Source organism: Agelaius tricolor, unplaced genomic scaffold, assembly GCF_023055355.1.
Source record: "Agelaius tricolor isolate 1412-34295 unplaced genomic scaffold, bAgeTri1.0.p SCAF_14, whole genome shotgun sequence".
Lineage (NCBI taxonomy): Eukaryota > Metazoa > Chordata > Aves > Passeriformes > Icteridae > Agelaius > Agelaius tricolor.
In genome coordinates, this window is record NW_027269274.1 from 14352434 (window position 1) to 14378867 (window position 26434).

General features: G+C 61.6%; 6 protein-coding genes across 9 annotated transcripts; 4 read left to right on the forward strand and 2 right to left on the reverse strand.

Annotated features, from left to right (window-relative positions):
* The first annotated feature begins 147 nt into the window (after positions 1–147).
* PARP3 (poly(ADP-ribose) polymerase family member 3) lies at positions 148–4896 on the forward strand. The gene is made up of 11 exons (XM_071439823.1): positions 148–529; positions 1055–1293; positions 1491–1616; positions 2021–2212; positions 2561–2696; positions 2932–3158; positions 3297–3446; positions 3596–3673; positions 3915–4092; positions 4307–4453; positions 4566–4896. Exons 2-11 carry the CDS (start codon positions 1111–1113, stop codon positions 4733–4735), a joined length of 1587 nt encoding a protein of 528 aa, XP_071295924.1. The 5' UTR covers positions 148–529; positions 1055–1110; the 3' UTR covers positions 4736–4896.
* A 111-nt stretch (positions 4897–5007) lies between these two features.
* LOC139595955 (probable G-protein coupled receptor) lies at positions 5008–8799 on the forward strand. Of its 3 annotated transcripts, none has more exons than XM_071439826.1 (2): positions 5008–5787; positions 6117–8799. In XM_071439826.1, the coding sequence occupies exon 2, from the start codon at positions 6230–6232 to the stop codon at positions 7457–7459; it is 1230 nt and encodes a 409-aa protein (XP_071295927.1). In that variant the 5' UTR covers positions 5008–5787; positions 6117–6229; the 3' UTR covers positions 7460–8799. The 3 variants fall into 3 exon arrangements, with proteins under 3 accessions (XP_071295927.1, XP_071295926.1, XP_071295928.1); XM_071439825.1 differs by having other exon boundaries at positions 6120–8799; XM_071439827.1 differs by lacking the exon at positions 5008–5787 and having other exon boundaries at positions 6142–6307; positions 6403–8799.
* On the reverse strand, positions 8732–14763 carry PCBP4 (poly(rC) binding protein 4). The gene is made up of 13 exons (XM_071439824.1): positions 14606–14763; positions 13086–13201; positions 12736–12759; positions 12625–12657; positions 12270–12386; positions 12056–12184; positions 11705–11833; positions 11379–11453; positions 11165–11209; positions 10946–11021; positions 10513–10565; positions 9944–10113; positions 8732–9628 (listed from the first exon to the last, which is right to left on the reverse strand). The coding sequence occupies exons 2-13, from the start codon at positions 13179–13181 to the stop codon at positions 9313–9315; spliced, it is 1263 nt and encodes a 420-aa protein (XP_071295925.1). The 5' UTR covers positions 13182–13201; positions 14606–14763; the 3' UTR covers positions 8732–9312.
* A 1174-nt stretch (positions 14764–15937) lies between these two features.
* On the reverse strand, positions 15938–17689 carry ABHD14B (abhydrolase domain containing 14B). Of its 2 annotated transcripts, none has more exons than XM_071439832.1 (4): positions 17454–17689; positions 17014–17245; positions 16613–16854; positions 15938–16275 (listed from the first exon to the last, which is right to left on the reverse strand). In XM_071439832.1, exons 2-4 carry the CDS (start codon positions 17219–17221, stop codon positions 16093–16095), a joined length of 633 nt encoding a protein of 210 aa, XP_071295933.1. In that variant the 5' UTR covers positions 17222–17245; positions 17454–17689; the 3' UTR covers positions 15938–16092. The 2 variants fall into 2 exon arrangements, with proteins under 2 accessions (XP_071295933.1, XP_071295932.1); XM_071439831.1 differs by having other exon boundaries at positions 17014–17325; positions 17454–17684.
* A 218-nt stretch (positions 17690–17907) lies between these two features.
* On the forward strand, positions 17908–19732 carry ABHD14A (abhydrolase domain containing 14A). Its single transcript, XM_071439829.1, has 4 exons — positions 17908–18330; positions 18459–18574; positions 18868–19103; positions 19367–19732. Exons 1-4 carry the CDS (start codon positions 18116–18118, stop codon positions 19547–19549), a joined length of 750 nt encoding a protein of 249 aa, XP_071295930.1. The 5' UTR covers positions 17908–18115; the 3' UTR covers positions 19550–19732.
* A 175-nt stretch (positions 19733–19907) lies between these two features.
* Positions 19908–25763, forward strand: ACY1 (aminoacylase 1). The gene is made up of 15 exons (XM_071439828.1): positions 19908–19966; positions 21236–21368; positions 21969–22033; positions 22577–22681; positions 22789–22883; positions 23068–23144; positions 23391–23480; positions 23697–23753; positions 23863–23936; positions 24037–24086; positions 24273–24417; positions 24500–24568; positions 24659–24738; positions 24996–25056; positions 25194–25763. Exons 2-15 carry the CDS (start codon positions 21260–21262, stop codon positions 25356–25358), a joined length of 1242 nt encoding a protein of 413 aa, XP_071295929.1. The 5' UTR covers positions 19908–19966; positions 21236–21259; the 3' UTR covers positions 25359–25763.
* Positions 25764–26434: the final 671 nt, after the last annotated feature.

Here is a 26434-nt window from a genome sequence, read left to right on the forward strand (position 1 = left end):
TTTGCTTGGGACCCAATAAAGGATATTTAACACTCAAAATGGTGCCATCTTTATTTTTTTTCAAGACAGTTTTGTTAGTCTCAGAGCATGGCAGAGTGGGGCTGGCTGGAGAGAAGGGTGGGGTCAGGGTCACACCTCATCCACGGACTGCTTGGCAGAGCAGGCAGTGCAGACAGACAGTACAGGCAGTACAGACAAACAGCCAGCCAGCCAGGCAGTGTAGGTATTGCAGACAGACAGGCAGTACAGTCAGTACAGACAGACAGTACAGGCAGCCAGTGCAGGCAGACAGACAATGCAGGCACTGCAGGCAGACAGACAGTACAGGCAGTACAAGCAGACAGGCAGTGGAGCCAGCAACAGGCAGCTCTGTCACAGGGTGCATGCGCTGCCTGGAGGCGTCTCAGCTGTTTCCGCTGTCATCCCTGGGTGCTGCCTAAGGAAAAAGTTTCTCCTCTGGGCAGGCTGCCCAGCCAGCCTGAAGGCTCTCGGCCGCTCCTCGGCAGGCAGCCCTGGGCAGCAGGAGCAGGTAGGACACAGCCGGTCCCCCTGTCCCCACTGCTGTCCTCCTCAGCTGGGACTGGCAGGGACACAGCACACAGGGGCTGTCCGAGCCCCCTCCTGCCCAAATCAGAGCATTTCACTGCTCGTGAGAGCAACTGGGGGGATGTATTTTGTGTCTGGTGGTGTGTGTTTGCATTGTTGCATGTCCCCTCTTGCATGTCCCTGGGGGCACAGAGCTGGCCGAGCCCTGGGGACACACTCCTGTGGATTGGGGGTTCCTGGTGAGGGGAGGTGGGGGCACAGCTCCCCTGTGCTCCCCCTCAGCTCTGTGTCTCTGGGCTCTTTCCATTCTGGGTTCCCTCAAGGGCTGAAGGGTGCTGAGAGGCTCTTCCACCCACCCTGAACACAGGGACAGGATTGTGGCCAGAGGTCCCATCCCCTCCTCCAGCCCTGCTGTGGGCTGAAGCAAAGGGAAAGCAAGGCACAGCCCACTGGACTTTCCCGGAAGGGCAGCATGGCATTTCCCACCTCTCCCTCTGCTGTCTCCAAGGATTTTTCTGGGGGATTAAGGCTGTGCGGACCGGTGACAGCAGGGGGGGCTCAGTCATGGCTTCCAAGCGCCAAGCTTCCTCCTCGAAGCAGCCAGACAGCAGGGAGAAGAAACCGAAAGTGGAAGAGGAAGATGACACCTGGAGCTCCACCTTGGCAACCCTGAAAACTGCTCCCAAGGAGAAGCCGCCCGCCACAATTGATGGGCTGTGCCCCCTGAGCTCAGCACTGGGTGCCCGGGTGAGAGCAGGGCTGAGCTGCTCAGAGGGGCAGGGGTGGGAGGCTTGGGGCAGTCTCAGACCAGCCCCTGCCCTGGTGACACAGGGGCAGCCCCAATTTCCCTTGCAGACCCCATGTGTTCCCACTGGGACGTTTCTGCACCCTCTCCTTCCCCAAACGCTCCCAGGTGCCAGCCCAGGCCATGTCACTTGCTGTAGGTCTATGAGGACTATGACTGCACCCTGAACCAGACCAACATCAGTGCCAACAACAACAAGTTCTACATCCTCCAGCTCCTGGAGCATGATGGTGCCTACAGTGTGTGGAGCCGCTGGGGCCGTGTGGTGAGTCCACCCAGGCAACACTCATCCCCTGCACCTCAGATGGCCCCACCTGCTTTCAGAGCCCCAAAAATTGAGGGTGAACCCAGTGGTCCCTGGTCCCAAAGCAAGCACCCAAGTGTCCTGCTATAGCACTTTAATGGGGGGGCTTCAAGGACTTTTCCCCACACAACACAGTCAGCCTGTCTGGGGCATGTGGCACCTTTCCCTGCAGTGAATGTGAGTGTGACAGCCCGGCAAAGAGTCCTGGGGTGTCTTCCTTTGCTGGTGGCTCAGCATATTCCTGCTCACTGCCCCACAGCCTTGTGATCACAGCCCCCCTTGTTCCTGCCTGCCTGCTTCCACTGGCATGGGGCTGGTGGAGCAGGGATGCAGGGGAGGTCCTGACCACTTCTCTCCACTGCCAGGGAGAGCCAGGCCAGTCCAAGCTCATGCCCTGTGCCTCCCTGGAAGCTGCCAAGAAGGACTTTGAGAAGAAGTTTCGAGAGAAGACCAAGAACAGCTGGGCAACAAGGGAGAATTTTGTTGCCCACCCAGGGAAGTACACGCTTATTGATGTGCAGCCAGGGGCTGGGCAGGAGGTGGAGGCTACACTCAGGGTGAGTACTGAGAGCTTGTCACCATGGTGGGATGGTCCTCATTGCACTCCTGGCCCACTGAACACCAGGACATCCAAGAGGGTCAGCAGGATGAGATGGGTTTTGAGGGGGGTCTGGGTGCTTGCTGAAGCAGCTTGCTGACAGAGACTTGGGGTTAATGGGTTAAAAAGGAGTGGGAGGGCATCCTGAATGAGGAACATGGCCTTGTGGGTGGCCATGGAAGTGGAGGCAGCACCTGCCCATTGCTTTGCTGCCCCAGGACCGGGCTCTCCTCACAGAGGTGGGCAGCCCTGGTGCTGTGCTCCCACAGCCCCTTGCAGGCCCACAGCTGATGTGGGGTGTCTGCAGGTGGATGCCATGGATGGGGACAAGGTGTGCAAGCAGCGGGTGCTGCCCTGCACCTTGGACAGAGCCACGCAGGACCTGGTGTCCCTCATCTTCAGCAGTGACATGTTCCGGGATGCCATGCAGACCATGAACATTGGTAGGAGGTGGTGGCTGATGGGTGGCATGGGCTCTGTCTGGGGGTGCAGGTGGGGAGGTGAACGGAGCAGAGGTGCTGGTGGTTTTTAGAGCATCCCCTCTGATATCCTGGCACCTGATGGGGCTGTGGACACACCATGCTGGCTGCCCACACTTGCCCATGGTGATACTGGAGGTTCTTGGAGGTTGCTGCAGGGCGAGTGGGGTGGATGGGTTCACTTTGTCCTTCCCTGTAGATGTGAAGAAGATGCCTCTGGGGAAGCTGAGCAAGCAGCAGATCGCGAGGGGCTTTGAGGCACTGGAGGAGCTGGAGGCAGCTCTGAGGGAGCAGCCCCCCCAGGCCACCTGCCTGGAGGAACTCTCCTCGCGCTTCTACACCATCGTCCCACACAACTTTGGGCGGGCACGGCCGCCCACCATCAACTCCCCTGAGCTGCTGCGTGCCAAGAAGGACATGCTGTTGGTGAGATGCCAGAGCACACAGTGCCTGACATCCCTTCCTGGTGGGGCAGGAGCTGCTGGCAGGAGGCTGGGCTTGCCCGGTCCCCCAGCACAGTGCCCAGCACTGGTGCTGAGGATGTCCCTGCTCTGTCCCTGACAGGTGCTGGCTGACATTGAGCTTGCACAGAGCCTGCAGGCACAGAAAGAGAAGGAGGAGGAGGAGAAAGAAGTTGCCCATCCACTGGATCAGGATTACGCCCTGCTCTGCTGCCAGCTCTCCCTGCTTGACCCATCTTCCCGGGAATACCAGGTGCTGCTTGTGCCACAGTGTCCCATAATGGGAAACAATTATGTCAGGCCTGTGGGCACCCCAAAGGTTCCTACAGTCCCAGGGGGACCATGGGCATTGCTGAGATAGCTGTCTGGAGTGACACAGCTTTTTTGCCTCCCCCTTGGCAGCTGATCCAGAACTATGTGACGCAGACTGGGCACAAACTCCACATCCTCAACATCTGGCAGGTGGCCCGAGATGGTGAGGTGAGGAGGAGGTGATTCTCCCATGTCACAGTGGGGAAGCCATGGTTGCACTCCAGGATTGCTTTAGGGCTACTCCACCCAGGAGGACATTCAGCCCAGCTGGCCAGGGCCAAACAGGCACCCACTCTCCTGCCCCTCCAGCTGGGCACTGGGGCTGGACTGGCTAGGTGGGTGGCAGTCCTCCACCCCTGTGCACCCATGTGTCCCTCTGTGGACAGCCTTTATGTCTGCATCTCTGCAGGATGAGCGTTTCAAGGCCCACGAGCGGCTGGAGCACCGGCGGCTGCTGTGGCACGGCACCAGCGTGGCGGTGGTGGCGGCCATCCTGAGGAGCGGGCTGCGCATCATGCCCCACTCCGGCGGCCGCGTGGGCAAGGGCATCTACTTTGCCTCTGAGAACAGCAAATCAGCCAGCTATGGTGAGGGTCCTGGGATGGGCTGGGCTGCTTGTGATGCCCACAGGGTCTGTGTGAGTCTGGCTGCCTTTGCATACCCCCTGCCAGGCAGCTGTGGGCTTGCCAAACCCCTTCCCTCCCATGGTGATTGGTCCTTGTGGTCCAGCATGGCTTGGGCACAACCAGATGGGAGTGCCAGGGATGGTGCTATCATTCCCATCCCTTTCTCCCATGGCAGTGGGCTGTACATCTAAGAAAGTCGGCATCATGTTCCTGACGGAGGTGGCCCTGGGCAAGCCCTACCGCATCACCCGCGATGACCCCACGCTGTGTGAGCCACCTGCTGGCTATGACAGTGTCCTGGCCTGCGGCCGGACAGAGCCGGGTGAGCTGGGAGCAGGAGGGCTGTGGCAGCTCTGGGGCTGTGCTGCACACAGGGCAGGGGGGAGAGAGGCCAGATCTCAGGTTTCATGTGGTGCTGGGTATCTTTGGCCCAGATCCTGCACAGGATGACGAGGTGCTGCTGGATGGCAAGAAGGTGCTGGTGTGCCAGGGCAAGCCCATCCCCATGCCTGCCTACAAGGACTCCTCCTTCAGCCAGAGCGAGTACCTCATCTACAAGGAAAGCCAGTGCCGGCTCCGCTACCTTGTGCAGCTCCGCTTCTGAGGGTGCCTGGGAGCACCCTGGCCATGGCCCAGCACCAGGAGGTGACACTCATCAGCCATGGTGATCTGGACTCTCTGGCCACCCCACCTGGGGCTTGGAGAGGGACAGGCTGGCATGGGGACTGAGCTTGCTTTGACTGTCAATAAAAGCACTGTGCCTTGCACCGGGTGCTGCTCTCGCTTTCCTGCCCAGCAAGGCGGGTGTAGGGAAGGGTGTCAGTGGGTCCCTGAAGGGATGGCATGGGTGGCTCTTGAGGGGCTGAAGCCTTCACATGAAAGCTGGTGTCTTTGAGAGCCAACTGCTCTCATCACCTTAGCAAGGCACACAGCTCATGCCTACCCTGTGGCATCAGAGCTACAGAGGATGAGCAAGATCTGCTGCCCTGCCTGGGCTTGGACGATTTCATCCATCCATCCTGAGGGCGAGTGCTTGCCCTCCCTCTAGTGCCATGCCTCATGCCATGTCTGCTGTCCTGCCCCAGCCTGGCACCCATGCCAAGCCCCTCTCTGTGCTAACGTGTGCCCCTTGAGCACATGTCCAGGTGCTCAGGCTGCCAGGGAAGGCCAGCTCCCAGCTGTGTTACCCTGATGCCCCTGGGTATCAGTCACCCTGTGATACCCTGTGCCAGTGGAGATGATTTGCTGCAGACCTGCCTGTAGCTCTGTCCCTTGAGCCCAAGGAAGGGCTGAGGTGTTCCTGTGGAAGGATCAGGCATGGTGCAGTGGGTGGCCATTCAGGGGGGCACAGGGCTCAGGAACCCCGATCCCCCCTTCCTGAGCCCCCGCCGGCTGCTAGGACCCAGCAGCTGTGCCCGTGGGACTGCCACGGGTGCAGGCAGTGCAGGCAGTGCCGGGAGTGACAGCTGGTGCCATCCGCAGCTGGCGGGCTGCAGGCAAACAGGATGACGAGTGGTGACGGGAGCGGGGACGGGCGAGCGTGGCCTCACACAGGGCTGGCAGCCCTGTTCTGCTGCGGGAGCAACAGAACCAGCAACACCAGCAAGCAGGACCCCAGTGAGGAGAGGAGCATCGCCCATGTCCCCAGGAGCAAAGGTGCGCTGAATCCCACCCACCCTGGGGTCCCCTGTGGCCAGAGCAAGAGGGTTGGGACAGGCGAGTTGTGCTGTCCCACCTCAGGACATACTGGTGCCATTGGAGAGGGGGGACGGGGTGCCTGGCATGGGTGCCCACAGGACCTAGCTATGCTATCCCTGGCCAGGCTGGGGACAGCCTGGGTGGCAGCTTTGGGAGAGCCAGGGTGATATGACTTTACTGGCTACCTCTCCCTCCTCCAGCACCTTGGAAGTGTGCTGGTTGTCTCTGTGTTTCTCTGTGGCTCTTCATTTTGGTTCGTTCCCTTCACACCTGGCTCCTGATCCCAGCAGGCAAGGAGAAGGTAGCAGCCATGGTTGTGGTGGGGTTACCCTCTCTGGGACACAGGAGAAGAGCCCTTGCTGCCCAGGCACCAGAGCTGCTGGCTTAGCCCTGGAGGGGGATGCCGAGCTGGACGGGGTCAAACACCACGGACAGCCTAGAGCTGCTCTCCATCCCCGAGCACTCCATTGGCCAGGAGGTAGTGGGCCTCTTCTGCATGATCCTGCTCACCCTCACCGCCCTGGTGGCCAACATCGTGGTGATGGTCATCATCCTCAAAACGCCCCTTTTCAGGAAGTTCATCTTTGTCTGCCACCTCTGCGTGGTCAATCTCCTCTCAGCCATTTTCCTCATGCCCCTGGGGATCATCTCCAGCTCCTCCTGTTTCAACTGGGTTATCTACAGCATTGCTGAGTGCAAGGCCGTGATATTCCTGAACATCTGCTTTATCAGTGCCTCCATTCTCACCATCTGTATCATCAGCGTGGAGCGGTACTACTACATTGTCCACCCCCTGAGGTATGAGGTTAAGATGACCATCAGGCTGGCAGTGGCTGGAGTGGTTTTCATTTGGGTCAAGTCTGTTCTCATCACTATCTTGGCACTAGTGGCATGGCCTCATGGCAACGGGGCCACCAGTGCCAGCCGCTGCACGGTCTACTGGAGCCCCGGGGCCCACAAGAAAGTTTTTGTGATCCTCTTCAGCATCACCTGCTTTATTCTGCCCACCATCATTATCCTCGCTGTCTACTCCAGCATCTACCGCGTGGCCCGGACTGCGTCCCTGCAGCAGGCACCTGTGCCAGCACAGGCAGTGGCACCCAGACACCGATGTGACTCCATCGCCAGCCAGGTGACCATCCTCACTGCCAGGATCCTGATGCTGCCCAGGCTGATCCCAGATCGCCTTCTGGGAAGCAACAAGGCCATCCTCACCTTGGTCCTCATTGTGGGACAGTTCTTGTGCTGCTGGCTGCCATTCTTTGCTTTCCACTTGCACTCCTCTGTCCCTCTTGCCACTGTGGGCGGTGGGCACGGGGAGATGGTGGTCACCTGGATTGCCTACTCCTCCTTTGCTGTTAATCCTTTCTTCTATGGGTTGCTGAACCGCCAAATCCGCGAGGAGCTGGCCCGGCTCCGGCGCAGCTGTCTCAACCATCCACTTGGTCAGGAGCTCTGTCTTTCCATCTCAGAGGCTTCTGTTCAGGAAAACTTCTTGCAGTTCCTTCAGAGAGCAACTTGCACACTGGAAACCCACACCAGCTGCATCAGCCCCAGCCCCAGGAACAGACTGGACCAGACCACAACAAGCTTCCCCACCCCAGGTCAAGTTCCTGAAGAGAGCAGCTGAGAAGGAGGATCTGTCCCATGGTGCTGGGCAGGAGACCTGCCAGTGACCCGTGAGACATGCTTGGACCCAATCTCTTGGATTTGGAGGGGTCCTTGTGCAGGTTTTGCCTCCTCTCTGAGCTTATGTTAAAAGATGTTTTCTCCACTGGGAGAAGGTAGCAGATCTGAGGAAGTCACATCTCTCTTCTGCAGGCTGGAATTGTCCCTGTCTCCACCAGCACAGCCCAGTTCCAGGGATGGGCTCTCCTCAAGACATGGGGTGCCAGTGGGCTCCTGCACAGGGGCAGGGGATGGGGCACCTCTGTCTCCATTGCTCCAGTGGGAGCATGCCTGGCCGGCAGGAAGGGCCGATGTCCCTTGTACTCTATCCAGGAGCAACATTCCAGCTAATGCCACTAACACCAGTAACACCAGGGCCCCAGCCCCTGCTGAGCCTGGATGGCAGACACGGAGACTTCCATCCTTGGCTGTTTAACCCAAAACTAATGTCTGTGTGGAGATTCTGCTCCCTGTGACACTGCTCGGGGGACACACCCACAGGGCTGGCTCTGGCTGTGTCACTGTTTGTCCTGCTGGCATGGCAGCATACAATGCACGTGGCCACGCCTGGCCATGCCCTCTGTCCCTCTCAGCTGGCAGGGAGGGGGGGGAACTGGCTGTCAGGGGGTCCATACTGGGCTGTTTATGGACACAGCTGCCCAGTTTGAAGCCTGGTGAGCAGTGCCATGCGCCAGCCTGGGCTGCCAGCCAAGGGCACGCTGGATTGGCCTTGGTGACACAGGGTGGTGGGGGGTGGCTGTGGGGGCTGCCCCAGGGCAGCAGCAGCCAGAGGGGATCAGGAACTGCTGTTCCTCTTCAGTCTCATTGCTTTTGAAGGGCTTGGGGACTTTCATAGGGTCCCCCCCCCACTGCTGGAAAGGGGACTGGACCCTTTTGGGGAATGCTGAAGGGGTACATCCCCCTCTGCCTGCCCACAAAGGTCCCAGGGATGGTGTTGGCATGGTGGGTTGGAGATGTCCTACTCCAGAAGTAACTGAAGGCCTGAGGAAAAACTGCCCTGTGGCCTCTCTAACTGCCCTGTGGCAGGGAGGGGCTCCAAGAAGACTCCCAGAGAGATGGGGCTGAAGGCCAGCATCCCCCCCTAGACACAGGGATGCCCTTCCAGCCACCACCCAAGTACCCAGGAGCTGGGTCCACCTCTGCTCTGGGGGAAGTCTCCACCCAGGGTGGGGAATATTATTATTATTATTATTATTGTTATTTTCTTGTAAATTTTATCTTTTTATTAAACCATTGATAAGTTACAAAGGAGGAAAAATATAGACTCATATATATACAGCATTTCCAAGCCAGCAGGGACTGGCTCTTGGATGGGGTTGGCCCAGGGTGGCCCAGGGAGGGCCCCCCACCACAGCCAGTGGAAGTGGGACTCCTGGAGAGGCCAGGCAGTCTTCATCCAGTGGGACCTGGCTTTTGGTGCCAGATGGAGTGTGGGCATGAGCAGGATGGCAGGGGAGGCAGGGTGAGGAGCAGGAAGTAGGGGTCCCACACCAGCACAGGGCACTGGGAGAAGGGACCCTAGGCCAGCAGGGACAGCCCTCCCCCGCACCCAATACTAGGACACATGGTCTCTGTGCAGAAAATCAGGGAGGGGGGCACAGAGCTGCTGGGATGGACAGCAGGCAACAAAACTGCCCCTTCCTCCAGCAGGCATCGCCACCAGGAAGACCCTTCCCTTCCCTGGGGTGGGGAACATGGGGCACCTGGCAGAGGCTGAGGTCAGGGTGGGTGGCAGGAAGGTGTCCCTGCTACTGAACAGCACCCTGGACCCCCTGGCCCACCCACCAGTGGGGTTCAGTAGGGCGAGAACTTCTGCCGGTCAGCTTTCTTGGTGCCATTGGCCGCCGAGATCTTGGTCGTGTAGGTGGTGGTGCCACCATTGGGACCTGCCACGGAGGACGGGGACAGTGCCAGGAAGGACACGGGCTTGAGGCCGATGAAGTTGGAGAGGGAGATGGCGTAGGGGGTGCCCAGCAGGGCCGGGGGCGCTGGGGCGACGGCAGGAAGAGCCGCACCGGAGCCTGGGGCGAGGGGCTGGGAGAAGCCCATGCCGAGGTCCATGGAGCCAGGGCCTGGTGGCACCTGGGAGGTAGATTTAGCAGTCTCTAAGCTGGGGAAGAAAGAGAGAAAGATGACGGTGAATACCATGATGACAGAGTGCTTCTCCCACCACAAGCTTAGCGTGCAGGAGCTGCGCACCCCATCCCTTCTGGCACACATATCCATGGCACATCCTGGGTTAAAAAACTGGGCCTCAAATCTGGTGGGTCACGGGTCCTGCACCTACCACCTCAGGATCTCAAAGCACCACCCAGCTCATTCTTCCTGAGGATGATGTGGATCCTCCAAAAGCTGCCTTGGGGTGCTGGTGAAGAGCCACCCCTCACTAGCACCCAGTATGAGTCCCCCCCAGGCTGACACCTACCAGGCTGTGATGAGGTACTGAGCCAGGGTGATGCTGACAGGGGTCCCTGTGATGGTCACGTGCCGCTCACTGGAGCCCTCGGTCTGGTTGCCAATCTTGATGTGGGCACCTGACATCTGCCTGATCTCGCTGATCTTGCTGCCGTGCCGGCCAATGATGCAGCCGATGAGCTGAAAGGGCAGGGATGGGATGGGATGGGATGGGCCAGGAGCATCCAGGGCATCTTGCCAAGCAGGGAGCTCCAAGGGCCTCACCCAGACACCACCTACACCTCAGAGGTGAAACTGTGGAAGGCACTGGGAGGACAGGACAATGCTTTCCTTGGGCAAACCCTGCTTTTTGGTCTCACTCTTGCTGGCATTGTGCCACATGCCAAGGCCTTTCCTTGGCAAACTCTTCCCACTGTCCTGTTTTTCAGTTTTCCCTTTCTTCTGCCCCAGCTACTCCCTCCTGCTCCTAAGCTCTGGCAGAGCCTCCACTGTGTACATCAGTGGGTGCTGGCCTCTGAAAGTGCCACATGGGTGGGGACAAGCTGTGGTCCACCTTGTCATTCCCAGATCAATACATACATCATTGGGCACCAGGAACTCCTGGGAGCTGCTCTGGGAGCTGGCATCCAGACCTGAAGAGAGAGACAGTGATGTCAGCAAGGAAAGGGCAGCTCTCCAGTAGCTCTGTGCCCCTACCCCAGCCCCATACTGGGATGGTGAGTGGCCCTGGGGACAAACCTGAAGGATTGCTGGGGCAAGGAAGGGAGGCCAGGGCACAGACACAAGTCATAATTTGGTGCTGGTGCTCTCCCACTGCAGGCCTGGGGAGCACTGGTGGGTGCAGTGACCCCAGGAAAACAATGACAAGGTTGTGCTGGAGGGGCAGATAGACATGCTGGGGGGGCTGGGACTGGAAAGGGTGCAGAGGAGGGAAACCCCTTCGTCGGGGCCAGGTGTCAGGGTGGATCAGGAGGGGCACACCCAGCCTCGGGGGAGCATGGGAGATGCTCACCTGGCACCATGGTGGGTGCATGGCCCAGGGGGGCGAAGGGAAGCGCATGCCCTGACAGCTGCTGCAGCTTCGTCACCTGCCCAGACAGTGCCAAGAGGAGGAAGGTGGTGTTAGGGGTGATGGCAGAGTCAGCTGTGCCCCAGTGCCTCCCAAGACAGGCATTCCCAGCAGCACCCATCCTGGTGGGCACAGACCCCATTGCCACACAGACAGACTCACCTCTGCAGGAGAGACCCCGCTGTACTGGCCCTGCATGGAGAAGCCCTGGGGAGAGAAAAATGGGGCATCAGTGGGGAGCCAGGTGAGGACCATTGTCTCAGATGACTCCACCTTGGGGCAGAGAGACTACCCTGAGCCCACCAGAGTTGCCCCTTGCTGGTAGAGGCTTCCCTCCTGGCCACCTCATGCCCTCGGAGATGCTGTAGCCTCTTACCTGATTGGCAGAGAGCAGGATGGTGCCCAGGGAGAGACCAGGGTGGTAGGGTATGGTGGCCCCCTTCGGAGGCGACTAGAGACAGAAGGAAGGAGGTGGAGGAGATGAGAGATGAAGCTGAATGCCCCTGTAGCCCCAAGGACCCTCTGCCCCCTTATGCCCCCATCAAGCTGGGCACAGCCCCAGCACTACAAAGGCAGGGTGCTCCTATGGGTTTCCACACAGGGGAACCCTGGTGTTTGGGTCCAGATGGGCATGGGAAGCCTTAGGGAGGGGGAGGTGGGTAGCAGATGCCCTCTGGGCTGGGCAAGGGGCTTGGCAGGTACCTCCAGGATGACAGCGCAGATCTGCCTCACGCACTGGATGATGGTGTCTGGCACCCCCGAGACCGTGACAGCCCGTTCAGTGGAGTTGGGCAGCAAGTCACCAGCCACCTGCACCTGTGCCCCTGTGCTCTGCAGGAAGCAGAGAGATGCTGGCATTCCCCAACCAGCACCTCACACTTCCCCTGTCCCCCTCCTGAGCCCCCAGGGACCATTGCAGGACCTGCAGGGTGACGCTCCCTCTCCTGCATCACCTCCCTCAGCCCCTGTGGGACTGTGTCAGCCCCCACACCCAGGGCTCTGTGCCCCCAGGGGGAAAAGGGGATCTCCCCTCCAGGCTCCCCTCAGGCTCACCTCCCGGATCTCCCGGATCTTGGCTCCTGCCTTGCCGATGAGGGAGCCGCACTGGCTGGCGGGGATGACAAGGCGCAGGGTCACCGGGGCTCTGCCTGCTGACACCCCATCGCCCCCTGCTCCCAGGTCCTGTGAGGGATGTGGGATGCAGCGTCAGACCCCAGGATCCCGCGGGTGTGGGGGCACCTGGTGGGGATTTAGGAGGGCTGTCTACCTCCTCCAGCTTGAAGGCGATCATGGAGACAGCGCGGAAGACGGCATCGGTGGAGCCGGTGATGGTGGTGATGCGCTCGGGGCAGGACCCTTCCGAGATGGTGATGCGTGCAGTGCTCTGGGGACAGTGTCACACCCCGTTAGGGACATCATAAGCCCTGTGCTTCATGAATTCCCCCAGGGATAGCCTCACAGGGGGATACTGATGCCTTCCCACCTGCCCCTGGCAGCCTTCCCTGGGGTGCTGCTTTGTTTTCCCTGGTTCCACCTGGGATTTAGGGGGGCAGGCACGTGGGAGCTGCCAGGTACAGGCATGACAGGCAGCAGGACCTGGCAGCCCACCAGCATGCCCTTACCTGCTCTCGTATCCTCTTAACGGTCTCTCCTTTCTGCAGGTAAAGGAACAGAGTGGGTGGTCAGATCCAGGGGAGCCAAGTGCTGGCAACACACAGGACCCCAAATCTTACCTTGCCGATGATGCTGCCAATCTCCTGAAAAGACAGAGAAGAGTGGCACTGTCAGGAGGTGGCTCCCTGCATGCCACATCCCTCCTCTGCCCACAGCCTGGCAACAGGCAGACCGTGCCCCAGTGACACTGGTGGCTTAACTAGTGACACTGGGGCATGGGAATGTGCCCCTCCCTGGCTTAGGATGGGGAGAGAAATCGTTCTGGGAATGCTATTCCCAGGGGAGACTGGGAGCATGGGAAGAAAACAGGGCACAGAAAACAGGGCATGGTGAGGAGCTGGGGCTCCAGCATGGCCCCTCAGCCCAGGCATCGCTGTCCCCTCAGTGGCACTGAGCCCCCTGCCATTACCTTGCCGTGCATGAGCATGCGGAGGGTCAGGGTGATGCTGAGCTCTGTCTCCTCGGGACTGCCGCCCACGCCACTGGCTCCGTCCGGCGATGCCATGGCGGGAGGGCAAGATGAGCCTGTGGGACATGGTGGTCTTCAGAAAGGGGACATGCCCCAGCTAACCCCCCACCCCCAGATCTGCAGCTTCAATATCCTATGGCTGGGGAATGGGCAAACTGAGGCAGAGGCAGCACTCCTCTGGCAGGAGAGGCTCACATGGCCCCATGGCACCCCACAGGCACCCTGCACCCCCAAAAGGGACCCCATGCTATGTGTGTGCTTGAGCTGCACAAAGTCAGAACTGGATGGATACAGGGGGAGGAGGCAAGGCATGTGGAGCGTGGCTGTGGGATAGGGTTCTGTTTGCAAATGCAAACAGTGGGGAGAACAGAGGTGGCCTGGATGATCTCACGGGCTATGCAAGCCACCTTCTTCCTCCTCCCCCCATTCCCCGTGCCCATGCACAAAGTCCCAGGGAACACTGATGCAAATTCCCAGACGGGGACCACCCCAACCAAAGCACAGCATGATGCCTATGATGCCTGCTGACTGACGCCGTGTCCCCTCCTGGAGCACCCCAGGGCCCCCGGACCCTGTGCCCGGGCGGCCGTGGGCGGCCAGGGCCCCTGGGAGCCGGACAATCAGTGTGTGTGCAGGCCCGGGTGGGCGGCTGCGGCACCGCTGGCTCCCGGCGAGCTGGGCGATGCCAAGCAGCTTTGAAACAAAGCACCCGTGTTGAGGCTGGGGCCGCGTCCGCGGGCATGGCGGGGGGGGGCGGCTATTTTAGGTGCTGGCAGGACTCATCACCGCTACAGCACATCTCCTGCATCAGGGGAACGGGGGGGCGCAGCCCCCAAGCGCTGTGCCCCGCACCCCCGGGGGGTTTGAGCGCCCCGTCTGCACCCCCTCGTTACCGCGGGCTGGGGAAAGGTGGAGGGCCAGAGAGGGAATATTGCCGATCCTGGTGCAGGGGAGCCCGGAGTGGGGCGGAGGGGGAGCGAGGGAGGGATGCACCCTGCCCGCGGCAGCCGGAGAGGTGTGGGGTGCCCGCAGGGACGGCCAGGGTCCCCAGTCCCCCTGGGATGAATGGCAGCAGGAATCCGCCAGGGACAAAGACCCCGCCGCGGGAAGAGGGATGAGGCTGGCGATGGGACGGGGGAACGCTGCAGGGCCACGGGTGTCCCCCCGCTGCCACAGACAACGCCCGGGGGGTGTGCGGGCAGGGGGGCTCTCCCCCAGGTGAGGCAGGCTGGCAGGGACGGCAAAGGCCCCGGTGATGGGCACAGGCCACCTGCCATGGCTGGCACTGGGACAGCCACCAAGCTGGGCACCGCCCGTCCTTCGGGGCACCTTCGGGTGACAAAGGGAGGGGGGACGACAGGAGGAAGCCCCCACCCCGTCCCTGGGGAAACCTCTCTGTTCTCGCCCTCCCGGCTGCCCCAAGCCCCCTGGTCCCCGCGGGAGTGGGGCCGGGCGGGTACCTTTGCGTGCGCCTCGTCCCTCCACCGCCGGCCGCCCCTCTCAGTGCCACATTGTCCCCGGCGGCGCCCAGTGACACCCGGGGCAGGAACAATGAGCCGCTTGACAGGCCAGGGCCAAGCTGGCAGCCCCGGCCCCCACCCCGGTCCACGCCGGGGCCCCCCTCGCTCTTCCCCTCTCCCACATCCCTCCCTCCGGGATCCTATTACAGCGGATAAGAGACACTAAAAGGAACAATGCACCCTGGGTAAGGCCATCTGCCACCGCTGGGGACATTCCTGGCCCCCCCGGCCCCCCCTCCCTTTGGCTCACACATCGCCCCTCTTTGTAATTGCGTGGTTTTTTTCCTGGAAGCCGATCAGCTGGCAGAGCTCGAGGGCTCAAGGACACCGGAGCGGGCAGGGATGGGGCAGCTGGCACCCCAAGGCCCGCTGGCACCCCGGGCTGCTGCTGCAGGGTGGTGCCTGGAGGGGCAGGAGGTGCCCGTGAATGGGGGGGTTGGGACAGCGACAGGGGACCTGAGCCATCTGGGGGGCCAGGGATGCTCCATACAGGGGTGCTGCCAGACTGCCAGGGCAGAGACCAGCTCCTGCACCCTTGGCACTGCCTTGTGTCCCCCACACGGGCATCCTGCACCCACAGAAAAGTGCCCCCCCCCTTACCTCCCCCACTAAATCCTCCTGGGCCCTGGCGTAAGCAGCTAAAGCCCAGGCAAGCCTGGGGCAGGGGGGGCACTGGGGGGGCACCCTGCTGCCGGCTCCATCTGTGCCCCCGAGTGCCCGGTGCAGCAGCACCAAAGGCAGAGCAGGCAGGTGGCAGGCAGGGGTCTTGTCCCCTGTCTGTCAGGCCTCCCTGCCCGCCCCCTCCTCTGTCCATGGCAGCCACTCTTTGGTAAATCACCCCCCACCTCCCCTGGGTGCTGGACATGGGCAGGAGCCTCCCAGGGCTGGTAGCTCCCTTTTAAGCCCCTGTGGATTACCCTGGACTTGGGTGCGTGCCAGGAGGGGTAGGAGGAGGAAGAGGAGGATGAAGAGGAGGCTGGCCGGCTGGGGACACGGATGTCACTGCCTTGGGGGACTTACCTGTCCCTGAACACAGCCCCAGGGCTCCCTGGGAACCCTCTGAGATTCATGGGGGTCCCATCAGGAGTGATGGGTGGGTTCCAGCAAGGCTGGCACTCACCCATCCACAATCCCTAAGTGTACCATCCCTCAGTGGCTGCATCTTCCCTGCTGTCACCCCCCAAACCTGTGTGCAAGAGCAGCCATGGAGGTAGGGATGGGAGAACGAGGTGGGAAAGGTGGAAAAGAAGCAGGATGAAGGTGGCAGCAAAGCAGTGGCAGAACTTGGGGTTTTATTTGGTCTCAAGAGAGGTGGGTGCTGGTGTGGGCCAGTGCAGTGTGAGTGCCCGGGTTGGCACAAGGGTGCATGTGCAGGCAGAGGGGTGTGTGGGCTGGTCACATCCTCCTGCTCTGTGGTCCCATCTTGCTCACTTCAGCTGCTGCAGGAAGGCCAGGAGTCCATGGTGCCACTCATTTGGCTTGTCCAGGTAGCAGGCGTGTCCTGCACCCTCCAGCATCAGCACCTGGTGCTCAGGGAGGTGCTGCAGGTTGTTCAGACTGGTCTGCCCCAGCTCTGCATCCTGGTCCCCGTACACGATCAGTGTGGGGGTCTGTAGAGGGGGAAAGCACCCTGAGCCTGCAAGTATCACCCAGGCAGGCACTTGCTCCTCCTTGCCAGGGACACCCTGGAGGGGAGTCACTTGCCCTTCTCCCCCACCCAGTATGACAAAGGGAAACTGAAGCTCAGACTCCTGGGTCTCCAGTTGTCCCTTCTTTACCTCCCACTACCCCACCTTTACATTCCTTCATCATCAGGTTCTCCTCTTTCAGTAGCAACAGGGTTCCTGGCCTGTTTGGCCTTTCCCCTGCTCAACCCCGGTGCCAGGATCCCCTCTGCACCATCTCCTCCCAGTTCCCTGCCCTCCCCAGTGCCCTTCCAGGCCGTACTTTGATCTGGGCATACTGCTGCGCCGTGAATTTCTCAGTGCAGATGGGTGCCACAGGTACATAGGCCTTGAACAGCTGGCTGTGCTCTAAGAGGCAGGGCAGCGAGTACATGCCACTGAGCGATGGGCTGATCACCACAGCTGGACCCAGGTCCAGAGCCTCTGAAACTGCCTTCAGGAATGCTGCCGGTGCTGGCTGGCCCACGGGTGCTGGGGCTACAGCATCCTTCGAGCGCCCCAGCCCTGAATCGTGCAAGACACAAGTGGCCCTGTCAGGCTCCACACTGCCTGAATGACAGGGAGAAGCCAGCACAGCAGAGCAGGACACCGGGGTTGCCATCCTGCCACCACAAACCGGTGGCTACCCCACCTGACTCTAGGGCTGTGTTCACCACACCTTACCCGGCAGGTCGATGGCCACGGCTCGGTAGCCATTCTCAGCCAGCGTGGCGAGTGTCCCCACCTGCAGCCAGGTTTCGGAGGAGAAGCGGATGCCATGCAGCAGCAGCACGGTCAGCCTGGGCACTGCCTGGGCTGGCTCAGCTCGGCGGTAGAAGAGGCTCTGTCCTTGCACCGTGACGGTGCTCTCGGTGACCCGCGGGGTGGCCATGCCTGGAGGCCGGGGCGCTGTTAACTGGGGTGACAGGTGGGAACGGGATGGCTGACGGCCCTTCTGCCCTGTCGAGGCCCGGTGGTGGCAGGAAGGCAAGAGGGCTGTGAAGGGTCACACCGGCATCATCCTTACTGTGGTGGCACCACCGGGGTCACTGATGTGCCAGGTGGCCTCACGGGCCCGCCCCTGCCTCAGTTTCTCCGTCCATCGCTGGACCTGCAGCCCTTACCTGCTGCTCCGCACACGGGGCAGGCCGCCGCTCGCCTCCTCCCCGCCGCACCACGGGACTGGGGGTGCCGCGCCCCGGGGCCAAAGAGCGGCGGGGCGGGCGAGAGAACGGCGGCACCGCGTCATGAAGCGCAAGGTCCGGGGCGGCCCCGGGAACCGCTGGGGCCGCGCCGGGCTGGGCCGTGCCCCGCCAAGCGAAGCCGAGCTTTCCCGAGCAAAGCCGAGAATTGCCGAGCAAAACCGAGCCCTACCCGAACTCTACCGAGCCAAGCCGAGCGCTGTAGACCAGAGCCCGAGCTCTACCCTGCAGTACTGAGCCCAACCCGAGCCCTGCCCGAGCTGTGCCGAGAGCCGCCGAGCTCTTGGCGAACATAGCCGAATTCTGCCGAGCTCTGCCAGGCTCCGCTACGGGCCCCGGCCGTTGTGTCCTTCGGGGCAGTAGTGTTGCGGGCTGCCGCCAGGCGGGGCCCGAGGGCGCGACGGCGCCGTGCGCGGCGGGCCGGGGGCGGCAGGGCCGGGGCCGAGCGGGGCCGGCAGAGCGGGGCGGGGGCTCGGGCTGGACCGGAGCTGAGCAGAGCAGCGGGGACCGGGACCGTTTCCCCGCAGCAGCGGGACTGGGATCCCGCAGCCCCGCGCAGCCGCTCTCCTCCAACGGGAGCGGAGATGCTGCTTGCCCGCAGCCGGCTGGGGCTGCTGCTCCTCGGGGCCCTCCTCACTCTCCTCCTGTACCTCCTGCTCCCGGCCGCCCGGCGCTCACGGCCTGACGAGGGGAAGCGGGCCTGGCGGGCGGCCAACGGCACCGTGCGGACGGGGATGGCTGCGGGAGAACCCCCCGTGTTCTACAGGGAGGCTCCCGCAGCAGCTGTGGGCCCCGGGAGGTGGGTCAGCCCGCCGGCAGGTGGGGGTGGCAGGCCCTCGAGCCGGTCTTCACCAGCCCCCGTGGTCGCTGGATGCTGCAGGCACGGCAGCCTTCCTGAACCCCTTCCCGCCTGTCTTCCCCCCGCAGGCCTGATGTCCTGTTCCTGCACGGCCAGGCGTTCACCTCCAAGACGTGGGAGGCCTTGGGCACACTGGCACTGCTCGCTGGAGAGGGCTACCGTGCGGTTGCCATAGATCTGCCCGGTAGGAGCATGGCACTGTGCTTAGCTGATCTCTTTGGGCAGCTGCAGTCCCTTGCCTTAGTCACTGCTGGGCTCTGGATCTCTTCCAGGAGGGGTCTGGGTAGCTGCTGGTGATCCCTGGGGCACTGTGCCTGGGATTTGTCTGTGTCCTGGGACATTGATTGCTGCGACTGTAGAACCCTGGGGCTTGATCAAGGGTCCATTTTTTGCCAAGCCATTGAACCCTGGTGAGGAGAGACCACTGCAGGCTGCACAATGCCCCCTGACCACCCCATGCCATCTTCCCTGTACCAGGCTATGGGGATTCTCCCCCAGTGGAGATGGCGCTGACAGCACAGGGCCGGATGGCATTCCTGGACCGTGTCCTGCAGGAGCTGGGCATGCAGAGGCCTGTTCTCATCAGCCCCTCCATGAGCGGCCGCTTTGCCCTGCCCTTCCTCCTGGCACACGGGGACCGGCTGGCCGGCTTTGTGCCCATCGCACCCGTGGGCACCAAGGACTTCACTGCTGAGCAATACCGTGCAGTCCAGGTGGGTTTTTGGGCTCTTGGGGGCTGTCCTGGGTATTGGTGAGCCTTGTGGGCCAGCTGGCTGCAGGGTGATGTGGAGGGTGGCACTATTTTGGGGTGAGTGAGGGGGATCTGTGACCCCCACCTCATGGGGATACTGGCACCTCCCTCCCCTCAGCTTTGCAGCCCCCCGTGGTGATGGATGGGGGTGGGCACAGCCCGGGCGGTGTGGTGGCCGTTTACCCCTCTGACAGCTGCTCTTGTTTTCTCTCTCCCCTTACCAAGACGCCCACCCTGATCCTGTATGGTGACCGTGACACTAGCCTGGCTCCCCAGGCCCTGCAGAACCTCCAGCACCTCTCTAAGCACCGTGTGGCCGTGCTGTCTGGTGCTGGCCATGCCTGCTACCTGGACAAGCCAGAGGACTTCCACCGGGCCCTGCTGGGCTTCCTGCGCCAGCTGAAGTGAGCACTGCCTCCTCCCTGCCAACAGAGGGGCGTCCGGGGGGCTGGGAGGCACAGACAGCTGGCATGAGGGATGCTGTTCCCTCCTGGGGTATCCCCAGGATGACTGGGGTGGGACTGGAGGTGTCCCTTGCTGGCAGGACAGGGTGTCGTCTGTCACGAGGCCAATAAACTGATGCTGCTCTGGTTTCTGCGTGTGTCCCCAAGCGCCGCGGGGCTCCTCGAGCTCCAGCCCCATCTCTGCCGCGAGTGTGGGGCCAGGAGGGTGCCCCGTGCCCCTTGCGTGCACCCTGCCCCTCCTGCGCTCCCGGCCCGCCCCTGCCCGCCTCCTGCCCGCTGCTGCCGGAGCGGGGCGGAGCGGGGCGGAGCGCGGCGGGCGGAGCGGGGCCGGGCGGGCAGCGCCGGCGGCGGCAGCGCTGAGGTAGGGCCGGGGCGGCGGGGGCCGAGCAGCGGGGCCGGGCACCCCGCGGGTGGGTGCCCCGGTGCCTTCGCCCCCCTTAAACCCGGGCCGAGGTACCCTGCACCCCCCTTTGCACCCCTCCTCTCCTGTCCTGCACTCCCTTGCCGCGCTGTTCTGCACCCCATGCCATGGTGTCTTGCACCCCATGCACTCCTAACCACGCTATCTAGCACCCCTCTGCCCTTCTGCCCATGCACCCCAGTAACTTCTACGCCTGCACCCCAGGAACGCAGCTGCTGCAGCCCTCACCATGGTGTCCTGCCTGCCCTCTGCTTCACCCCGTACCCCCCTGGCCACAGTACCCCTGCTGCCCTGCCCGTGCCCCTGCGCTGCCCACAGCTCTAGTCATGGTGTCCCTGCATCCCAGCTGCAGTGCCTCTGCACCCCGCTGTGTCCCCTGCCTGCCCCCCAGCCATGGTACCCCTGTACCCCACCTGTGCCCCTTGGCACCCCAGCCACCGTACCCCTGCCCCCCTAACCACAGTCCCACTGCACCCCTCATGGCCTCTGTGCACCCCCTGCTCCCATACCCCCCGTTGACCCCTCCTGCTGAATCCCCATGTGCCCCTAAGCACCCCACATCCTGCTGCTCCCCCAGCCACCCAGCTTTCCCCAAACAGCTCCCACATTAGCCTGTCACCCTCATGTGGTCCCCCAGTACCTCTATCCTCTGTTAACACTCAATCCCCCTTCCCCATCCTCATTTCCCTGCACCCCCAGAGCCTTTCCTTGCAGCTCTCCTGTATCCCCTAGCCAGGCAGTAGCCCCCTTTCCCCACCTGCACCCCCTTACACAGCATCCTGCCTTCCCTGCCTGCATGCCCTAGCACTCCCACAAACCTCTAACCCCTGGATAATCCCAACTACCACATCTCCCTACCCAACATACCATTCTTCCCCTTTACCCTTCTACATACTCCCCCACCTAGCTGCCCCCCTTTCCTCCCAGCTAGCCCTTCCCTGGATTTCACCCCTTGCCTGGGCATCATAGCCTGTCCTGGCACTGTGTTTGGGGCAGGAACATGTGTTTTGGGGGAAGAATGAATGATGGGCACACCCCCTCCTGCGCTGTACCCAAGTGGGGGGGATTTCTCCCATGGTGGCAGTGTCCCAGGAGTCCCATGGTGGAGACCTTTGCCCCATCTCCCTTCGGTTTCTGTGACGACCAAGCGTGCAGGCGGACTTTGGAGGGGCTGGTGGGTGATTAACCATCTTGCAGCTCTTTCCCCAGAGCTTTGCAGCCCTGCTCCCAGACATGGCACCTGGGAAGCCTGGGAAGAGCACAGGGGCCTCAGAGAACCCCTCGGTTACGCTTTTCCGGGAGTACCTGAGGATTGACACTGTCCACCCTAAACCTGACTATGGTGAGGATGGGGGGACAGGATGGGGAGCCATGTGGGGTCTGGGTAATGCAGCTTTGCAGCTCTGATCTTTGGACCTGGGTGCCCAAGTCCTGTACTGGGGCTGTTTTGATTGTGGTGTTAAGGAGTGAATTCCTTGTGCCTTATCTCTGCTGGTGCCTTTGGTTGGGGCAGGCACATCTCAAGTGCCCTCAGAGCTGCTGTTTGCTTGTTCTAGCCCTGTGCCCCTTGCTCCCCTTTCCGTGCTGCCCTGGGACGGGTGATCTCCTGTGTAAATCTCCTTCTGTTAACATTTATGTCTTCCCGCTAAAGTGCATTTTATTGGTGAGGAGCTCCCTAAACTCCACTGGAGAAACATTTCCCCTGAACCCACCCCCATTCAATTTTTATTCTTTTCATATTTCCCAAGTCCTCACCCCAAAGGGATGGTGATGAGCTGCTCCCATCCCTGTTCATGGCCACTTCTTGTGTCCAGGACCTGCAGCACCTGTCCACTTTTGTCACCTCTTTCCTTGCTCTGGGAACCCCACAGAGCCTTGGGGTGCCTGGGGGTTTGCAATGGGAGACCCCAGTGTAACTGTGGGCATCCCCACTCTTCCCCAGATGCAGCTGTCCAGTTTCTGGAACGTGTCGGCACTGAGCTGGGCTTGGCCTGCCAAAAAGTGGAGGTGAGCAAGCCGAGAAGCAGCCTTCAGTCTGTCCACCCACCTATCCATCCATCTATCCACCTGTGCTTGGGTCCTCAGTGACCAAGATGTTCCTCTGCCTGCACCCAGAGCTAGACAGGAGTGAACCCCTCTGCCTGTAATCTTCTGCTGACCTGAGCCCTTCCTTAAGCCGGTATTCCGGCTGCTCCCTGCTGACCTCTGCAGCTGCCTGTGCTATGATTAGCAGGAGAGCTGGCAGCGTCACCTTGGCTGGGGCCATCCTTCCTGCTGAGCACTGGCTGTCCTGGGAGACTCCCAGGCACCAGGGGAAGATGCTGGGTTTGTCTTCCCTCCTCTGAATTTTCAGCCAGGTTTGGCACCTGCAGCCAGGCTCTGTCTGGCTGTGGGGGTTCAGGCAGGCCTTATCCTCTCCCAGCGGAGAAAGGGGTGGCAGGTGGTATCCAGAAACTTTGCCCAAGCTGATGCTTTTTGGCTCCAGCTTGTTGGTCCAAGCCTTCCTGTCTTGATCCTGGACCCTGGTGACATCCTGCCTCTGTCCCACAGGTGTGCCAGGGCCGTGTGGTGCTGATCCTGACCTGGCAGGGCACGAACCCCCGCCTGCGCTCCATCCTCCTCAACTCCCACACTGACGTTGTGCCTGTCTTCGAGGTGCTGGAGCAGAGCGAGGGGTGGGAAGGGCACGGAGAGGAGGGCAGGGTGGATGGGAGCTGGAGCCTTCTGTGCCCTTCTGCCATCGTGGATGCTCTTCCCTGCAGGAGCACTGGACCTACCCACCCTTCGAGGCAGTTAAAGATTCACAAGGCAACATCTACGCCCGGGGTGCCCAGGATATGAAGTGCGTCTCCATCCAGTGAGTGGAGGGCTCTGCACCTGCTGGGTGAGCACGGTGCTGGTGGTGCCCCTGAGTGATGCAGGACAGGATGCAACTATCCCCAGGGTCCCTGGGGCCAGAGGTGCCACCTCTGCCCTGAGGTGGCTCAGAGCACACAAGCCCCTCTCCTCCACAATGACCGTACACTACCTTCCCTTGCAAGGTACCTGGAGGCCATCCGGAGGCTGAAGACAGAAGGGAAGTCTTTTGCCCGCACCATCCACCTCACCTTTGTGCCTGGTGAGTCCCCAGGCTGTCCCCTCTCAGGAGGTACAGAGGGGCTGGCAGCTGGGTGGTGCTGTGGAGTCTCCCATGGCAGCCAGGTTCCCCAGATTTTGCCCTCTCCTAGCTCAAGGCTGGAGAGGTTTCCATGTCCAAGGACATCAGGTGTGCTGATGGCGTCCAGGCTGCCATGGAAGGAGGACTAGAGGTGGTGGGCTGGGGGATGCCCCAGTTCCTTCTTCCATGCCAGGCTCTCCCCCACAGATGAGGAGGTGGGCGGACACAAGGGCATGGAGATGTTTGTGCAGCGCCAGGAGTTTAAAGCACTCAACGTGGGCTTTGCCATGGATGAGGGTGAGTATTGGTAGGGCTGGCATTGGGATGTGTCTCCTCTTGGCATCACTCCCCAGGCACCAGCACCCCACATGCTTCCAGGGACCCCCTTGGGGGATCCTTCCCCTGGGCAGTGGGGAATGGACACGGTGCCAGTCTGGAGGAAAATGCTGCTAGGACAGAACAGCATTTTGGTACCTCCATGTTCCACTGACCCTCTGTCTGTGCCCACCACAGGCCTGGCCAGCCCATCTGACACCTTCAGTGTCTTCTATGGAGAGAGGAGCCCATGGTGTGAGTATCTGTGTGTCCACTGCCCTGTCCTTGGCTCTGCTGGGTGCTGGGGCACTGATGCTATCCCAGGCTTTCTGCTCAACCCTTGCCTCTACGCCTGCTGCTGCAGGGATAAAGGTGAAGTGCACGGGTAGCCCCGGGCATGGGTCCCGCTTCATCAGCAACACGGCGGCTGAGAAGATGGTAAGAGAGGGGGTACCCCCTGTGCACCCCCATGCCTGCCCTGGGCTGCCAGGCCCCTGCCCATGGGGCTGGTCCTCACCCGCTGCCCTTCCCTCCCCAGCACAAAGTCATCAACTCCTTCCTGGCCTTCAGGGAGAGCGAGAAGCAGAGGTAGGAGATGGGCAGCAGGATGGCAGTGGCTTAGTTCAGTCCATGAAGGGGCTCTTGGGATCCCAAGCCAAGCTGTGATCTGGTGCTGCTGCCCTGTGCCTCAGTTTCCCCATTTTGGGTGATGGCAGGGTAGGGAAGCACATCTCCCCAGGTGGCAGATAGTGAGTGTCCCTTGCATCCCCCAAGGCTCAAGTCTGACTCCAACTTGACCCTGGGGGATGTCACCTCTCTCAACATGACCATGCTGGAGGGGGGTGTCTCCTTCAACGTGGTGCCCTCCGAGATGGCTGCCAGCTTTGACATCCGCATCCCACCCACCGTGGACCTGAAGGTGGGCACCGTGCCAGCCCCACCCAGGAGAGGAGTGGGATGAGGGTACCCTGCTCACAGCCCTCCTCTGGTCTCTGCCCCAGGCCTTCGAGAAGCAGGTGGCCACGTGGTGCCGTGATGCTGGGGAAGGTGTCACCTGTGAGTTCCACCAGGTGAGGGATCTCAGCTACCTGGCCTCCCCTGTCCCTCCCCTGTCAAATGCCACCCCCTCATCCCTTCATCTGCCCTCTGCCTCTTGTCAGAAATGCATGGACCAACACATCACCTCCACTGAGGAGTCAGACCCGTGGTGGAAGGCCTTCAGTGGGGTCTGTAGGGACATGTAAGTAATGTCCCTAGGAAGGGCAGGGACATCCTCTGCTGGAAGCCAGGTTCTCCCCAGGGGTCTCTGAGGTCATGTCAGGGGCTGGGATGGGGATTTGCCAAAGCATCTCGCAGTTGCCCCCCAAAAGGGATGGGATTGAGTGTCCTGCAGGGCTGAGGGATGTCCTGGCACAGTCTTTTTGCCCACGGGGTATGAGTAGGACAGGGGACTTGGCTGGCCGTGTGTCTGTGCTGACACAGGGTCTGTCTTGACAGGAAGCTGCAGCTCAAGCTGGAGATCTTCCCAGCTGCCACCGACAGCCGCTACATCCGAGCGGTGAGTGTGCTGCCAGCCTGCCACAGGGCCTCGCCCGGGCTGGGACCACAGCCCCGAGCAGGAGCTGTGTGCAGGTGAAAGGGGGCATATGGTGCCCGTGCCAGCTGTGACCTCACTTTGTGTGTCCCCATCTCCAGGCAGGACACCCTGCTATTGGCTTTTCCCCCATGAACCGCACGCCGGTGCTGCTCCATGACCACAACGAGTTCCTGAACGAGCAAATCTTCCTGCGGGGCATCGAGATCTACGCCCGCCTCCTGACTGCCCTGGCCTCAGTGCCCCCGCTGCCCGCCGAGGGCTGAGCGCCTGGCGAGGGGCAGGGAGTGCCAAGCAGAGAGACACAAGGCTTTAAAAACAGGGGCAGGGGCTCTGGGCACAGCACATACCTGCTGCGGAGCTGGGGATGTAATGGCATCGTTCCATGTTGGCTGTGTTCAGGGCTGGCCTGATGGGGACACCCACAGGGTTGTGCCCCTCTTGGTCAGATGACAGTAGAGCCTCGTACCCAGGTGCCTCCAGCCTTTCCTGGTGTTGTCAGTGCCTCCCCCTCTCCCTGTGCCATCTCTGGCTGCACTGGCTGGGTGGTGAGGGGCTGGCCAGTGCCCCACTCTGCCTCCCCATGCCTTGTCCTGCCTCCCTGCCCGCTTGCTGGGGGAGCTGGGGCCAGTGCTGCCCACTCTCCCTATCAATAAATCTTGGTAAGCACAGCCTGGAGCAGGGCAGTGTGTCTGTCTGTCCATGCTGGTGCTACCCACGGGGTCGAGGCACTGCAGATTTCCTGGTGCAGTGCAGTTTGCTGGGGTGCATCTCCTGCCCTGGGCTCATTGCCTGCATGACAGCAGTGCAGGCAGGATCCTGCCCGGGCAGGCTGAGGGCCTCTGCTCCCGATCAGCCTCGGGGGACGGGCGCTGGGGCTCATCCTGCTCCCTCCCTCCTTCCCTCCCTCCCGAGCTTCTCCTGCTTCCACAGACCCTCTGGTCAGGGCAGGCAGCGTGCAGGTCTGGGCAGGCACCTCTGCTCACCTGCCAGAGCTGCATTGGCTGCTCCTCCTCCCTGCTCGTTCCCAGCCCTGTGTGGCTCTCAGTGCCCTGGGGTGTGGGATCTGTCCCAGCCGTGCGGCTTCCTGGGGAAACCAAGGGCCCGCCAAGCGAATTGGGGTGGTTTTACACTGCTCAGGAGGCTGCCAGAGCTGCTCCATTACAAAAGGTGGGGGTGAGCCAGGGCTCCTGACCTCTGTTTTAATTAAAAAAGCTGCTGGAACCCTTGGGGGGCTGGGGATAATGAGGGTGCCCTGTGCTGGGCTGGGAGAAGAGATGAGGCTGATGGTGATGAAGCACTGAGGGAGAAGCCACCTGCTCCTCCTCTCCTTCCCCTCCAT